The following is a 16,660-nucleotide window of genomic DNA, read 5'->3' as shown; positions in this document are numbered from 1 at the left end:
AGTTGATTGATCTAATTGTTGCATATGTTATTTCTGAGTTGATTTTGTAACTAGATAAGAATCATTGTAAACCATAATGTATGTTCTTTCTGCAGGTCATAAAAACTTTAGATCCCAAATTAAAGCCGGCATCTGCTGAAATAATGTTGCTAAGGAAACAGTTGGTAGAAAAAGACAAAAGAATTGAAACCCTTGAGGTATTTTATTTATTCATTCAATTTATATGCTGCCTATTTTACCATCAGGCAACTGCGTTTTTATATATTTATTAAATACATGCATACTTGCTTTCTGGTCCTGTAAACACGTAAGGGAATTTATGACAATAGAACAAAATATAAAACTAAAGCAGTCAAACTAAAAGCAATTTTAATATGTTTTTCTTCATTGCTGGCTGGGGAATTCTGGGAGTTGAAGTCCACATCTTTTAAAGTTGCCCAGGTTGAGACACACTGCTAATGAACTAAGAGGTGCCATAAGAAATTGGCAAAATTAGGCCAGAAGAAACGTGATTAAAATCTGGGTTCATTACTGAAGATAATATAAAGCAGTAAAATGCTTGTCTTTTTTTTTTTTTAGGCTTATGTGTTCCTTTACAAAAGTATACATATAGTAATCATTTTGTTGCTTTGAATGTCATATAATTTCTTCTACTTACATTATACGTTGTACAAATTCATTTTAGGGTCAGTGTAAATCAGCCAGGATTCAGGAGCATGAAGAAAAGTTAATTGTATCTGCATGGTATAACCAGGTGGGTTGCTGTATTTGTGCACATGGAAATGTTTTTAGTAAACGGGTGAAATCCAAATATATTCTACTGATGGAGGCAGCTTCTTGTGGCAGATTTTGCAATCCACATCCTGCAGTCCTCGTGTGTCCCCAAGTATGATTTCCTAACCTATGGAGCAGATTTTAAGCTACTGGAAGCCCTGGGGGGGGGGGGGGGATCTAAGTATTCAAGCACAATTCTGCCCGTATGCAGTACTGGATTTTATTCTAAATATTTTCAGACTCAAATAGCCAAATCTGATATGATTAAAATTTATTGAAATGATGGTTTTTCTCGGGTATTCTTGTGACTACTTGCAGTTTATTTGCAAAGCTCCCTGTTAGAGCATGTTGTTTTAGTTGGTTCTATGTTTGCTCTACAACAGGACTCTCCAAACTTGGCAGCTTTAAGCCTTGTGGTCTACAATTCCCGGAATTCTCCAACCAGCCATGCTGGGGAATTCTGGGAGTTGAAGTCCACAAGTCTTAAACTTGCCAAGTTTTGAGACTCCTGCTCTATAGAATTAGTCATGGATCCCTCTGGAAGATCCTAGTTTTTGAGTGACACAATAGCACAATTGCCTTTGAATTCTTCCTCCTAAGTAAAAGTCTTAATTTTTACTTAACATTTTACTTTATTTTTAATGTTATTCATCTTCTCAGCTATTCTTGACCTCAGTATTGTTGTTTGTTTTTCCATAGCAGATACTGAGCATTCAACTTAATGGCTTTAGGCCTCTAAGTCTCCTGCAAGGGGTGTGTGTGTGTGTGTGTGTGTGTGTGTGTGTGTAATAACATCAAAAAATGTGCCACCTATTTTGTTACCAGACTGGTGGTGTGATCTGAAATAGGCTGGATGCTAGAACTTGTGAGTTTTATAGGCTGTCCATTCCTGCAGTGATAGAATCTATATTTGCCATACATTTTTCAGTAGCCATATTCCAAATGTGATACTGAGCTGTTTCTGGAAATTATTCCAAGGATTGACATGCATAGTTTGTGGATCAATTGCATAGCATATTATCTTTGCATGTTTACTATGCCAGATATTAAATATATCTGTTCAATAAGCCAGGGGAAAAAGAAAATAATGTATGCATGAATAATTTAGCAATACAGTAGTAGTCAGCCATCATAGGTATTAGCTTTGTTTGAGATTGAATGAGGAGCATCATGGATTTAAGTACTTTATTCTATTTTCTTCCAGAGTTTAGCATTTCATAAACTAGGAATGGAATCCAGACTTCTCAGTGTGAATACCGCCTACAGAGATGGTCATCCATACCCACCTGCACAGTCTTTCCTTGCTCAACAACGGCGACTGACCAACAGCCAAAGGAATGTCTCTGTTAAAGCACCACCTACATCATCAGATTAGGTCATAGAAGATAGTCTGCCCTAAAGTGTCCTTAATTTATTTTATTATTCCTGTTTTAAAATGTCAGACAAAGAATAAACTATGATGCAGGACATCAGCTGTTTTACAAATGGGATGTATATGCTGCTAAATCTAATTTAGCCAGATGATAAGAAACAAGAAACATTTAATGTTTCCTTTGGGATTCTAAAAAGATTGGGGATATGTTTAAAAGCACAGTTCTTAAAGGAATTATATTTGTTTTCATTCTATATTGTACTGTGTATAAAGATGTGTAAACTGTCATCGTATTTAAAGTTCTACTTAAAAATTCTCTCTCCAGGTTAATCACTGGTTTTAACAAGAATATTTTTCATTAGTGATATGTCCACACAGTTCTTTTTCTTTAAAGTTAGTTTATTTTTTTTAATAAGAATGGTTTTCATTAGTAATGGGTGTACACAGTTCTTTTTATTTAATATTAGTTTATTCTTCAAATACTGGAAAATTCATGAATATTCTTCAAGATTCATGGCAAGTAGTTCCTCCCATATTCCCAAAAGTAGAGTGCAATAATTGATTTAATCAGTATAGCTGTAATCCTGTTGAGTTCTCCCCAAGCCCTTCTTCCATTCAGCAAGAAGTAACTAGATTTATAATCTTCATCATTATTTTATTTCATAAAGATGTTTTTTTTTTCTTGATGGTTGAGTTTGTTTTGGAGGTTAGTTTTTAAAAACCATGACACAAATATTGATCAAGATATGAGGAGGAACTTCAAACACGTGTTTACTGAAGGGATGAGATGTAAATTAATTTTTCCATTTAAAGGAAATGCACATGTTCAAATTAAACATAATGGAAGAGGTTGAAATTGTTCTATTTGAAATTGAACTATAATGCAATACAATCTTGAACTCATACACCTCAAGTAAAATGAAGCCTATAAGCTGGGATTTTTTTTAATAATGCTTTTTGTATTGTGGGGCACCAAATTTATAATTGAAATTGTAGTGATAGTTTTGCTAATTTTGCATTTTAAAACTGGCTTGTGCAAATAACTTCAGTATCAAGTGATTTTGTGTAGATACAATACCACAAGCCTGACTGCAGGTGGGGCCTCATTTAATGAGGGTTATTAGGACTGGAATTTTTGTTAAGTGATATCATAAAGGGCAATGTCATATGACTGTGCCACTTTATGATGGTGGTTCCCCTCTGGCTTTTCCACTGACTTTGCTTGTAAGAAGCTGGTAGGGAAGGTTGCATCTCGTGATTACATGACTGCAGGATGCTGCAACGGTAAGAAATCCAAGCCAGTTGCCCAGCACACAGATTGTGATCATGTGACCACAAGGGCACTGCAGTAATCAGAACTTCAAAGCCTGGTTGCAACTGCCACTCATTTAGCACTGTTGCAAATTCTAGGGGTCACTGAATGAGTGGTCACTTGCAACATTTTTGTTTCATTTTAAACAGAATAAAACTGATAGCATTGCAACAGGTATAATGACTCAGGAATAAATCTTGATGAATTCAACGGCATTTATTTTCAAACAAGTACATATACAATTGCAATTATATGTATTGTCAAAGAATTTCATTTCCCTCCCCCAGTTTACAGTTCTCAGCGTTTTATACATTTGTTGATTGTCTCTTGCGTTTTGTTCTTTGGTTTCTTCTTTGGGATTTGGTCGTTCTCAGAGGCATTTTCATTCCTTGTATTAGCCAACATGCACTAGACCACAATCTTGCTCAAATACGTATGTTTCAGTCACAGTAATGTGTGTTGTGGAGACGAAACCTGACTACTATTGGTAAACAGAGTTGTACCTAATTTCAAGAATGTAGAGAAATATTGAAAATTTGAAGTTCATCTTACTGGAAGCAAAAAACTTAAAATATTTATGACTGACTATCATTAAAAGCTGTTTGCGTTAACCAGTTGAGCGAGATAATGGTCTGATAGTTACGTTTTGGCCAGTATAGTTCTGTTGCTTAACTATTTCAGTTTGCAAATCTTTGTATTAAAGAACCAGGAAAAACATAGCTTTTTACTGGTTCAGAATTACATCTTTACTGTAACTTGATTCAAAAGCATAGTTAAAGAAGCAAACTCATTTTTTTAAAAAAAATCCATGTAATAGAAAATTTGTATTATCTAGGAAAAAGTCCAAATTAGATAGCTCAGTAAATATAATTATTGCTGCCCCTAAAAATACTTTTTTTTTCTTTTGATATAATGTCTCACCACTTCATCTGCCATAGATCTAGAATATAATTCCTCAAGATAAACTCAAATATTTATGGATGGAAAAAATAGTTAATTAGCTCTCAGTTGTAATGATAGCAATACTCTCAGTCATGTTTAGCTTGTAATCCTAAACTAGTTTAATATTACCAAATGTCTGTGATTTGTAGCTCTGTCTTCCTAATTGCTTCATTTTATAAGAATTGACATAAAAGGTGATCCTTTTCAACTGTGATATTAGTGAAATTATTGCTAAAAATAATTAAATATGCATGTAGACTGTAAACTGTACTTATCCTACACTGGAATGTGCAGCCTAGCAGAATGTGGGTGCCTCACACTTCGATATACATATACATATGTGTTTCTCTCCACACTCAACAATAACAAACAACTTTTAGGACATTACAGTTTATTTTCTGAATATTGGGGATGATAAAATGTAAGTCTGGGGACAATCCTTATAATTTAGAATAATTCTTGGCAACTGAATTTGGAGTTGCCCTTTTGGTACAGCACTTATTTCAAAATATAAACTACCTCCTTTGAATAATTTAAATAACTGATCAAAGCAATTGAATCCAGAATTTTATACCTCTTTCTTAGTTAGCAAAGCAAAAATGAAATCAATTGGAATCTTTTTAAATTGATTCTACAAATTCACTCTTTTTATATTAGTGAATTAGTTGATGTTATGTCACTAGTACTGTTTCCCATAATATAGAATATTTAACTTATCTATGTGTTCTCTATATTGATTATGTGGATATTTTCATTAGATTCCAAAATACATGCTGGTATAACTTATGCATTGACATTCTGGTTATATATACAATGGGTTATTTTACTTATATAAAGAGATTACATTTTTAAACAAATTTGCTTTTAGACTTCTATCTCATTTGACTAAAGCAGTTCTTAGAATCAATGAAAAGGCTAATGCTTTTTATTAAGAGGAAATATGTTTTTATCCAGGAAGTATTTGCTTGGGATGATATACTTTTAAGCACTACTAATTTTTTTTCTTTTAAGTAGTAAGTCTCAGATATTTTTAGACTTACCAGGTTCTAATGTGTATGATACATGCTTGTGTCTGTGCAAAGAAAATGAACTGTACAGAAATAGTATAAAAATAATTTGCACTACTTTGTAAACATGGTTTTATTCTTCAAGATGTTTTATATTCCCATTAAAATCGACAACATTATTGTCTTTTATTATTTTATGTTGTACTTGTAACCAAATGTGTGTTGTCAAGCGAAGTGAATAGTCCTAACAATTGTAGAATAAGTTTACCATAAATTTAATAAATTCTCAAAGTCAGGAGGAAGAGGAGAGAAGGCTAAATGTGGCTAAATGAATTATATATATATATATATATATAATTTATATATTGCCCATTATATATATATATATATATATATATATATATATATATATATATATATATATATATATATATATATATATATATATATATATATATATATATATATATATATATATATACATACATATACATATACATATACATATACATATATATATATATATATATATATATATATATATATATATATACATACACATATACACACACACACACACACACACACACACACACACACAGACATATATATATATATATATATATATATATATATATATATATATATATATATATATATATATATATATATATATATATATATATACATACATATATATACATATATACATATATATATATAGGGTTAGTTGAATGTAATTGAATTGGACTTTTTGTTATTGCCTGAATGGATAAAAGTCACAAAGCATCCTGCTTAGGGTCATTGAAGCTATTGAGCCCTCCTGTCACATCAAGGAGACAATCTCCTGGTACTAGGATCATCTAAAAATATAATCATCTTTCTCCCTATGAAATTAAAAAGATACTCCTATCCCTATACCCCCTGCGTGGCTAAATGTGAGGGACATATTGGAAAATAAAATAAAAACTAGACCCCAATTGGGACCAAGTATGCCTAAAATTCACACTTTCATTCAAAGCTGCTGCCTAGATGTATGAACTACAGTTTTGCTCTCTGCACTCAAATTATTTCTGCGCTATTCCAAATGGAATTTCTAAACTAGAGAAATTCTTATCACAGAATAAAACCAGAGAAAATTCTAAGCTATACTATTCTAGAGCAGTATTGTGACCTCAACTATTTTTTCAGACTCAAGGCTTCCTTTGAACGTGATTGCTAAAACCTGAAAACATAGGTTAGTGTTCTGTCACGTGAATCCAAGGAATATGCAGACCCAGGCTTGTCTGTCTGCCATGACTAATTGCATAGATAAAGCACCCATTGGCTGGGAGCCTAGAAAGTTCTCTTCACAAACACAAGATAACACTTACAGAAGGCTTTTGCAATGGCTTGAATATGGACTGTTGTCTCCTGCAAAGATCCCCTCCCTTCGCTCCACTTATAAACTCTTTGGGAGGGGCCATACCCTTAACCAGCTGTCCCTACTTCTTTCTATGAGTCTTCTCCACAGCTTTTCCTGTCTCCTATCAATTCGGGTCTCCGCACATCAGGGACAACCTCCCTCTGTTCCTCCTCACTGCTCCCTGACTCAGATGCCACCTGGTGGCCAACAGGCTTCTCTAGTTCCTGCTCTGACTCCAAACACCCTCCAGAGTCTTCCTCATCCTCCAGAGCAGTCCCATAATAGTCTGAGCTGTCAGAATCCACCAACAACTCAGCCAGCCGCTGCTGGACCACAACCGATTAGCACCCTTTTGAACTGGGAAATCCTTAAAAGAAGCATGAGACCCACATCTGCATCAGTGGAATCAAAAAGCAAAGAAAATACCTTGCCCTCCCTCAACAAAATGTAAAAGTCAAGTCTGAAGAGATGTGTTGATGGAATCTTACAATATCCATTTTCTATTGACAAAAGGTGTACATCTGCATGAATAGTGAGTAGTTGAGACATCTATGAGGTAAACAATTAGATTTATCAAGAATATCAAGGTAAAATATTGTGCACCGGGACAAAAGTGCAATAAAAGAGACCACTGAGTTTCCATATATTAGGTAAGTTGTGCTACTTGAGTGTGAAGTATAATCATCACATCAAACACAATCTACCAGTTTCAAGATATCTTCGGGCAGTCAGGCCAGTTATTGCCCACCGGGGGTAGGCAACTACGGCCCTTTATGACCCATAGACTTCAACTCCCAGAATTCCTGGGGCAGCATAGGAGTTGAAGTCCACAGGACATGAAAGGCCCATAGTTGTCTCTCCCTGGGCTAGAGACTCAAAATATTGCCACTGGAAAATTAGCAAAGCATTTGGGAATGATCAAGATTTGTAGTTGGGATTTATATTATTGTTCTTTATTATTAATGGGAGCGAGTGGCTGCAGCTGCTATTTTATTACTGCCTTTTCTATACTTTATGACTTGGGCTTTTTAATATATTGTTCCTTGTTAAGAACTAATTGTGGGACTAGGGATAGAAAAGCAGCATGCAGATTTAAATATGAATGGATAAATTTTTAATTTTTCAGTATAGGTAATCTGTTATAACAATTGTTACTTCAGAATAAATGTTCTTTGGTGCAGCTGGGGCATTAATCCTCCGAGATTAACTAATAATATACTTTAAGATTTTTATTCCCAATTTTTACAGACCCTTTGCTAAATAACGAACACAAAACTAAAAATCAAATCTCTGTTACTCATCATGCCCCAGATTTAGGAACAGAAACAAGTTTGAGACCAGAATTTCAGCTTTTTGTTTGAAATGTTTACTGTCCCTGAATAATTTTGTCTAAAAATATAGATATTCTCTAAACTGGAACAATTAGAATTGTTTCCCTAATGGAGACATCCCAAGGACGAGGATCCTATTTGTGTGAAATAATGTAGCTAGGTTGAACTCCAGAATCCCCAAATGAAGGGGATGCAAAAGAACAGGGCTCTCTAAACTTGCCAAACTTTAAGATTTGTGGACTTCAACACCCAAGAATTCTGGGAGTTGAAATCCACAAATTTAAAAGTTGTCAGGTTTGGAGACTCCTTCAATAGAACAACCAGGAACCATGTGGTGGTGATTCAACAAGAAATCCAGAACCCGAGAGGACCTATTCCTGTAGGCGCTTATCAAGGCAGGCGCTGGCCATTGAAGCTTCCTTTATTTTGTTATTTTTCTTTTTATTATTATTGTATATTGTCTTTTTATGTCCTTGTAAGCTACCTCGAATCTCCTTGTGTAAGTAGGCGGCAATATAATATTTCTAAGTAAATAAAAAGGGGGGGAAATCATGCCAAAATGTCATTCAATTTATGTTATCCTTTCCTACTTCAAAATAAAACATCCATAGATTAGTATGGGGTCCTTGATGCTCTCTGAGCTTGGTGGTTTTCTTGCAGAGGTTTCCTTACCAAACTAATAACATCATCAGTCCTAGAACAGAGGAGGGTTTGATATTTTTATATATTAGTTACTTGCCCTGTCAATGGTGGTAAGAGTTATCTTGGTAGTTTGTTGATTAGGCTTTTTACCAATACTGTAAGTATCTGCTATCCTTCTATATCTGGGAAGAAACATTCTAAAGCTGATTTTAATTGCAGAAGAAGCTTCAGTTAATCAGGATGTAAGTAAAAGATCTTTTAACCCCATGTCTAATTCTGAAAAACACCAAACCGATGCACCCAACCAGGGTTTAAAAGGTAGACACGAATAAGTTCCAACTTCCAACACTGGAAGTCTTTTAAGAAGATGTTGGATCGCCATCTGTCTGAAATGGTATAGGGTTTCCTGCCTAGGCAGGGGGTTGGACTAGAAGACCTCCAAGGTCCCTTTCAATTCTGCTATTGCATTGTATTGTATTGTATGTTGATGGAGGGAATTCATTTCTTATGAATTATAGGGCCTTTGTCACCTCTGCTAGCAAGCAATATGCTTTGTCAAAAGAGTATGCGGCAGAAGGGCATCTCAAGTTTTTCTTGAGATTTGAGTTTAAGTTTTCTGATAAACTGGTTGCTTGTCCCTATTTTTTCCCTAAATGAATGTTTTGTCAAAATTTGATTATCTTAAGTAGTCTCTAAATGTTCTTATTTTCTTGCAAATATGTGTAGCTCCTAGCATATTGTTTTTAATTCAACAGTCTTTAGGAAGTACTTGTTTAAAGCTTTCTGAAAGTTAAAGAACAATTAGTCATTAAATCATGCTACTTCAGGTGCAGTTCTATGCATGTTCACGCAGTCATAAATCTCACATGGTCAATGGACCTTAGTCTCAGAGAAATGTGTACACTGGATTGCAGTCTTAGTTGTAAACAATTCTCTTATATTGCGAAATAAAATGCTGCTTTACAATGTGGAAGCAATGCCCCCTTGTGGTTTAAATCTATACTTATGGCACTTTTGTCATGGAAACAACTGGTTGAATTTCTCCCATGTTATTTGTTAACATGTACCAAATTAATAATAAACATGATTATAGATAGGTACTAAAAATAAGGAACTTTTGAACACAAAGTAGCAAGGTGGTTACAAATTTTGATTTAATAGAATTAAATTTTCTTTAAATCTAAACACTTAAACTAAAGTAGGATTGTTTTCATACCAAAGGAAATTCAAGGTGTTTATCCATATGTGCTAAGTAAACAAACAATCTTAATTTCTTGCAAATTTGGAATGAAGCAAAATGTGCCTGATTTTATAAACAGGTTACATATTTTTCTTGTGTTCTTACTGCCGCAAACCAACCAATGTTTTCTCAGTTTCAATTCAATGCTATCAAATCTAGACTGTACACACTATTATTACATGATAGAAAAGAGATAAAGAAAAAGATAGTTGTCCAGAGTCCTGAAGCTTTACAGAAATATTAGGTATGAAATCAGAATACAAATGCAGAGCATTGAATCATTCATAAAAAGAAAGCATCTTGTTTAGCAATGACATTTAATTTATAGAGCAGTATTTCTCAATCGTGGCAACTTTCAGAAGTGTGGACTTTCATTCCCAGGATTCCCCAGTCAGCCAGGCTGTTCTAGAATAATACACTTTCATTCTTTTGCTGCCTTTAGAGCGATCCATTGTTGAGTGAAGAGGAAATTTCTCAATTGGACAAAAGACATGCATCAAAAGAAAGGGCTGAGATGAACATCACGTCTCCATCCAACTATATATAGAGGAGGTGAAGCATAAGTCTCTCTGGTTACATGGGATCCAAACACCCAACAGTGCTCAGGTCAATTCTGCAAGGTTGATTTACGAGAGACAGCTTAATCGTTGACTGTTGAAAGTTAGGGCCTACCAAATCTGAGCTGAAAAAGCTAGCTGACCAGCAGATGGCAGTATAGTGTCTTTTCTTTGCTGCCATTTAATGGTTATCAGAAGTCTTGCAGTTCTGGTTTTGACAGCCCTACCCAGTCTGAGTCTAGAAGGATTGAATTTTTGCATTCATATGTCATATTTGAACATCAAGATCATTCTAAGCTAAGCCGGCATGAGAGATGAGAGTAGGCAGCATTCTTCTCTGTGTATAACAACGAGATTGGGACTAAGATGCCATCCGTTCCAGCTACATAAAAGTCTAATTGGAGAGCCAGAGTTATTCAAGAGTTATTGCAAACATCTGCATAATATGTGATTATAAATGGTGTTCATATAGTAAACTTTTAAAATAAGAAGCATCATCTTCAGTTTGTCAAGGCTAGAGAATTTATTCAACTTTCCTTCCAACGAGATGGAATGGACTTCATTACAGCTTGAGATAATTCATTCCTGGCTTGTCCTGTATATTTCATGGCAAATGGGGACTATATAATTCAAGAATAGCTTTGGTGTGGCTCTCAATCACAAATTTTATGCAAACTCCAGATTTGCAGATAATTTTTATTCTGGCACTAAGGAAAGAGGGAGGGAGGAATCCTGGGTGCCAGTAAAAATGATTTTATTGGACCCCAGCTTGTTTTGAAAATGAATTCCTTTCTCAAGGGTACTCTAAAAGCAAAATAATACTGAAGGAAACATTAATATATAAAAAGGCTGACAATATGCATACAAAAATAATATTAAAATTAGCTATTCTCCCTAGATTTACTCTGGCTGATTCAGTAAGTGTCTGAAATAGGATTTCTTCCAGTCATTAATACAAACAAACATATAAATAAAAAAGCAAGTTCTATATTGTTTACTTACCATTGACAAGAAAATAATAAATGCTCTCTCTTCTTCATTTCCCTACTTAATTGCCCATCCTCCTTTTGCAAAATTCTAGTACTGACAAAATATTAGCAAGTTATTCACTAGTGTGATGGTGAACCTATGGCATGCGTGCCGAAAGTGCAGTGACGTGCAGTCAGGTGAGGCAGGGGAGGCACAGCCTCCCACTGTCATCATGAAAAAAAAATGTAAAAGGAAAAAGGCGAGAGCTGAGGTCAGGCTGAGCTAGTTGCTGCCTCACTGTGGACGACTCTGCTAAAAAAGCCTCTAAAAAAGCACCCTTTACTATGTGGCAGAAGAACTGCATGCCTCCGCTAGTCTGACTTTAGGCATTTTATGATCACTCAAGCAGAGTTAAGCAAGGGTTAAAAGCCTAAAAATTCCTGATGTAGGTGAGGCACGCAGTTCTCCTGCCTCATAGTAGGGGGCGCTCATTTGGGCGTGTCAGGGAAAAAAAAAAACACCCTGTAGAAAATGAGGTCTATGGACCGAGGCTGATTCCCTTCCGCATATATTTTGAGATATTAAGAAAAATAAAAGTCTTTAAAAGTATTCTAATTAATAAACAAACTTTAATAAAAAGTAAATGAAACAGAAATAACTAAATTGTTACATTTTGATAATGAAAGCTCCGGTTGCCAAGTTGGCAGCCGAACAAAGAAGAAAGGAATTTTGGAATGTGTAAACGCATGCGCAATAAATCACTTTCAGATAAGAACTTTTATGACCTGCGCAATAACTCTTTCTTAGTTTAACTCTTGAGTGTCAATTCATTCAGTTCAGGCCTAGCAAACTTTTTAACATCGTGACAGGGCGGGGCTTCTTCAGAGGACCCGAGGCAAGAGCAGAGTTGAAATCTTCTCTGAAGCAGCTGGAAAAGGTACGTGTGGGTCGGAGGGAGGGGGAGGAATTCAAACTTCATCCTCCTGGTGCGGGGCTTTGGGCAAAGGCTGGAGGGAAGGACTCTGGCTCGCTTGTGCTCTCCCTGGGGTGTAGTTTGATTGCAGGCAGAGCCACGTTGCCTTTTCAAACCTGTAATCAGTGAAGCTGGGCTGGATCCTTCAGGGGCTGGGGGAAAGTGTGTGTGCTCCAGTATGGCTCTTTGATTGGCTTCCTGCCTCCTCCTGTGGTCTCCTTGCTGGTGCTCTTCCCTCCAATCCAACTTTGTGTGTGTGTGTGTGTGTGTGTGTTAGAGAGAGAGAGAGAGAGAGAGAGGGAAGGGGGTAGGAGAGATAGTCTAATCCAACTTGTGTGTGTGTGTGCGTTTGAGAGAGGGGGGAGGGAGGAGAGAAGGAGGAAGGAGGGGAAGGGAGAAGAAAAAGAAAGAAGGAATCTTCTTTCCCAAAGGCTGTCGCTTTAAATCGGAACTGAGCATGCCTGGCTGTGGAATTCTGGGAGTTGAAGTCCACAAGTCTAAAAAATTTTGAAACCCACCACTGTGTCAGTGCCTCACCAGCCATAAACCTCACGACATGGCACTGCGAAAGTGGTACACAGAACCATCTCTCCAGGCATGCCAGTCATTGCCCATTGCATTTCTGGGTTCTGGATCACACATGTGTGCCCTGCCAGCTGGTCTTCGCGTGCGCATACATGCATGCCAGAAACCAGTTAACCAGGTGACCAGCACAAATGCACATGCTGGAAATCAGAAGCTCAGCTTCTTGGCATGCACATGCATGTTGGGGAACTACTCTTCCAGTTTCCGGCGCTCCTGTGCATGCGCACCAGAGAGCTGCACTTCAGGTTTTTGGTGCTCCCCTCCCACGCACTTGGTACCGAAAAGGTTCACCAACGCTATTCTAGTAGCTAGTCAGTTGCCGGTTATGCCATCACTGGGGATCTGTTGAGCAATAGTTGGTGGATCTCAGTTCTTCCACGTGGTCTTTCAAGGTGATCACATGATTCTGGGACTTTGCAACCATCATAAATACAAGCCAGTTGCCAAGCATCTGAATTATGATCACATGACCCTGGGGATGCAGCAATGGTCGTAAGTGTGAAAAACTCACTTTTTCCAGTACCGTGGTAACTTTGAGCGGTCATTAAACAAATGGTTGTAAGTCAAGGATTATCTATACTGTATATTTTTGTTTTGTTTGGGGGGGGGAGGAGGGTTTTGCCTTCAAGTCAGAGTTTGCTCATGGTGAATACAAGGACAAATCCATGCAATTTTCAGGGCAGCATTTGCTACTGAGTTCTTCCCAGAGCTGGGGGGGGGGGGGCAAGTGGCTAAGGTCACCCCTCTGGTTTCCGCTTCTAAAATAAAAGTAGAACTCAAATTTCGGCGCTCCTAATCCGGTGCCTTAACCATTAGACAAAATTATCTCTCATTTTCAACATTAGCACTGTCCAATACTAGTGGCATTGACCATGGAATTGTGTCAAATGTTTTTTTTAAAAAAAGACACAATTATGAAACCATATAAGCCAATAATGTCTAACCTTTTTCTAAAGGCGTGCCAAAATTGTGCGCGCGCATGCCCCGTCCACCTGCACATACACGTATGATCCCCCATGTATTTGCGCACGACCCCCCCATCCGCGGGGAAGTTTTCACCCTACCCAGGCTCCAGAGGCTTTCCTAAAGCCTGGGAAGGGCAAAAACAGCCTCCCTGGCCACCCGGAGGCCCTCCAGAAGGCGAAAACAGATGGTTTCCAAATTTCCGGTTGACCCGTTGACCCTGTTTTTCACCCTCCCCAGGCTCTGGAGGCTTTCCTGAAGCCTGGGGAGGGTGAAAACGGTCTCCCCTGGCCCTCCAGAAGACCGAAAATCAGCTGGCCGGCGCACATGTGCACACCGGAGCTGAGGGCTGCCATGCTAGCAAATATGGCTTAGGTTTGCCATCATGGATATAGGCACTACTAATATTCATTACTTCTGCTTTCTGCCCTGTTTGCAGAGACATTTGAAGGGATGAAAACTGAGTAAATTTGAGCCTGTTCATCTTTTGAACCTGTTCATCTTTTGGGATATAGCCACTGAGAGCTGGCAGATTAGCTTTTCTACATAGAGATGCCCTTATCTGTTTTGCAGTTTATTCAGTGCAACATTCGCTACCTGAGACATAATTGTAGATATTCCACATTTAGCTATCTGTGTGAAGCTGCAGGCTAAATTTATGAACGTGTCTTTCAAACATTGCAAGACATATTGCTGGGGGTGGGGTAGGGGGGAGGAAAAAAAGAAAAGAAAAAAAAAGCATCTTGCTGATATTTACTGAAAAGATGAGCTGAGCTTGCTTTTCAAAGCTCCATGGATTAATTAAAGCTAAAATGTCATCCATGTATATATCATATGCATTTTTCCAGGCACAGATGTCTGTCTGGTGCCAATATGCTGTTTATGTACTTATCTGTCTCAAGCACATGGCCATGGACATATGCCCTTCTGGCATGGGCACACCATGTAGCCGGAGATGCCTATTAGGCTGCTAATGAATCATTGGCATTAAAAAGGGACAGTTGACAGAGAAAACAGAACGTGGAACTTTTTAGGAACAACGAATCTTACTTTTCGAGCCATCTTTGAATTGCAACATGGGAGGCAGATGATTTGTGGGTACGTTAACATCTGCAGGACCCGAGTAGACGCCTAAAATGCAACTGGACTTTTCACATGTTTTAGAAGGGGTGTTTTTGGCACAGCAATTATTTTAAATCCTAATGCTAGTGATGAACAGGAGTGCGACGGCTGCTGAGGAATTCTGAACAGCCAGAGCAGATGTTTGGCTTATATCAACAGCAGGAGTTCTACATATTTGAAATGGGGAGGAGAATACTCCGTATTCTTGGCACAGAAGTAATATTAGTTGCCTCCGCTCCGTTTCTTCCCTGACGGGGGGTCTGCAACAGCTTTTGATCCAAAATCTGAGAGGAAGTTTGAAGAGCTAAATGATGGGGAAATCTTGTATACTAGAAATGGAGGTCTTAATATATTTGTTAGATGTATACTCCATCTTTTTTTTTCCAACAGATTGAGCCAGGATCAATTTACATGAAAATCTTCATTTTGTTTGAACCACATGGGTTGAGTTTCCAGCAAGAGTGAATGACTCGATGTCCTTCAGTGAGCTTCTGTGGCTGAGGTTGGCCGTCTTATTCCTAGGATAACACCTGAATCACTGCATCAAACCAAACTTTGAAGTGACTATTGGAGCTATATTTTAGGATCTCATGGAATAAAACAGTGTTACTGTAGATGCCTGATATAGTTGCCCAAATTTTTATAAGCCCAAATGTTTCTCAGACTTGGATTTTAATAAGAGCTGTATACATCAAATAGTAGCATGACCAACTGCTGTTGATTGAAAGCAGAGGTGGGTTGCTGCCGGTTTTACTACTGGTTTGCAACCCATGCATCCATGCACTCTTCAATGTAAATTGCTGTTTGTGCATGCGCAGGACAATTTACAGTAAACTGCGCATGTGCAGTCACTAAAAACCAAAATGGTGGCGGCCCAGTGGTGGCGAGAGAACCAGTTTGGGGGCGTGGCAGGCCTGGGGCGCTGCCAGTTCTGTGACCCAGGCCTGAATTCTACTACTAGTTCGGCCAAACCGGGAGCAACCCACCTCTGATAGAAGGCATATTCTGAACATGTGCCATACCAAGACACCTGTATCCCTGCCCACACAGTTTTCTTACTTGTCCAAAAAATGGCTGATAGAACAGATTCGCTTGTTACAGATAGTTTAATTTGAAAAAGAGCCTATATTAGTCTTCCTGAAACTTTGGGAAGTCAACATCAACTCAAAGTTGTCCCTGGCCATACCTAAGCCAGAGGAATTATAAGACTGACTTCAAATAATTTTTAATTTGATTATTTTAGTCCTGAATTTAAATATCTCTGTAAATTTATAGTAAGTTGTTAATCTCTCATACTCTGTGCCTAACCTATCCCCCAGTTTGGGAACATTCCTCATGAGGAACCAAGTTCTTTCCTCTATTTTAGAAAGCAAATAATTTCACTATTGGTATTCCTTTTTAAAATTGCTATTTGTAAACATATTGAACAGTGTCAGACTTCAAAAACAGATGGGAAAGCAGGATAC

The 16,660-nt window shown here is 37.4% G+C and overlaps 1 protein-coding gene across 1 annotated transcript in view; it reads left to right on the top strand.

Annotated features, from left to right (window-relative positions):
- The window catches only part of HOOK1 (hook microtubule tethering protein 1), a 46,013-nt gene extending 40,427 nt beyond the window's left edge, over positions 1-5,586 (top strand). Inside the window, exons 20-22 of the mRNA XM_081946895.1 lie at positions 96-197; positions 686-754; positions 1,979-5,586. Coding sequence (XP_081803021.1) covers positions 96-197; positions 686-754; positions 1,979-2,149 — 342 coding nt within the window. The 3' untranslated portion in view covers positions 2,150-5,586. The remainder of the gene's footprint in view (positions 1-95; positions 198-685; positions 755-1,978) is intronic.
- Positions 5,587-16,660: the final 11,074 nt, after the last annotated feature.

The sequence above is a fragment of the Natrix helvetica genome (genome assembly GCF_964273705.1).
Source record: "Natrix helvetica genome assembly, chromosome: 3".
In the NCBI taxonomy this organism is placed as follows: domain Eukaryota; kingdom Metazoa; phylum Chordata; class Lepidosauria; order Squamata; family Natricidae; genus Natrix; species Natrix helvetica.
This window is presented reverse-complemented; position numbering and strand designations above follow the sequence as displayed.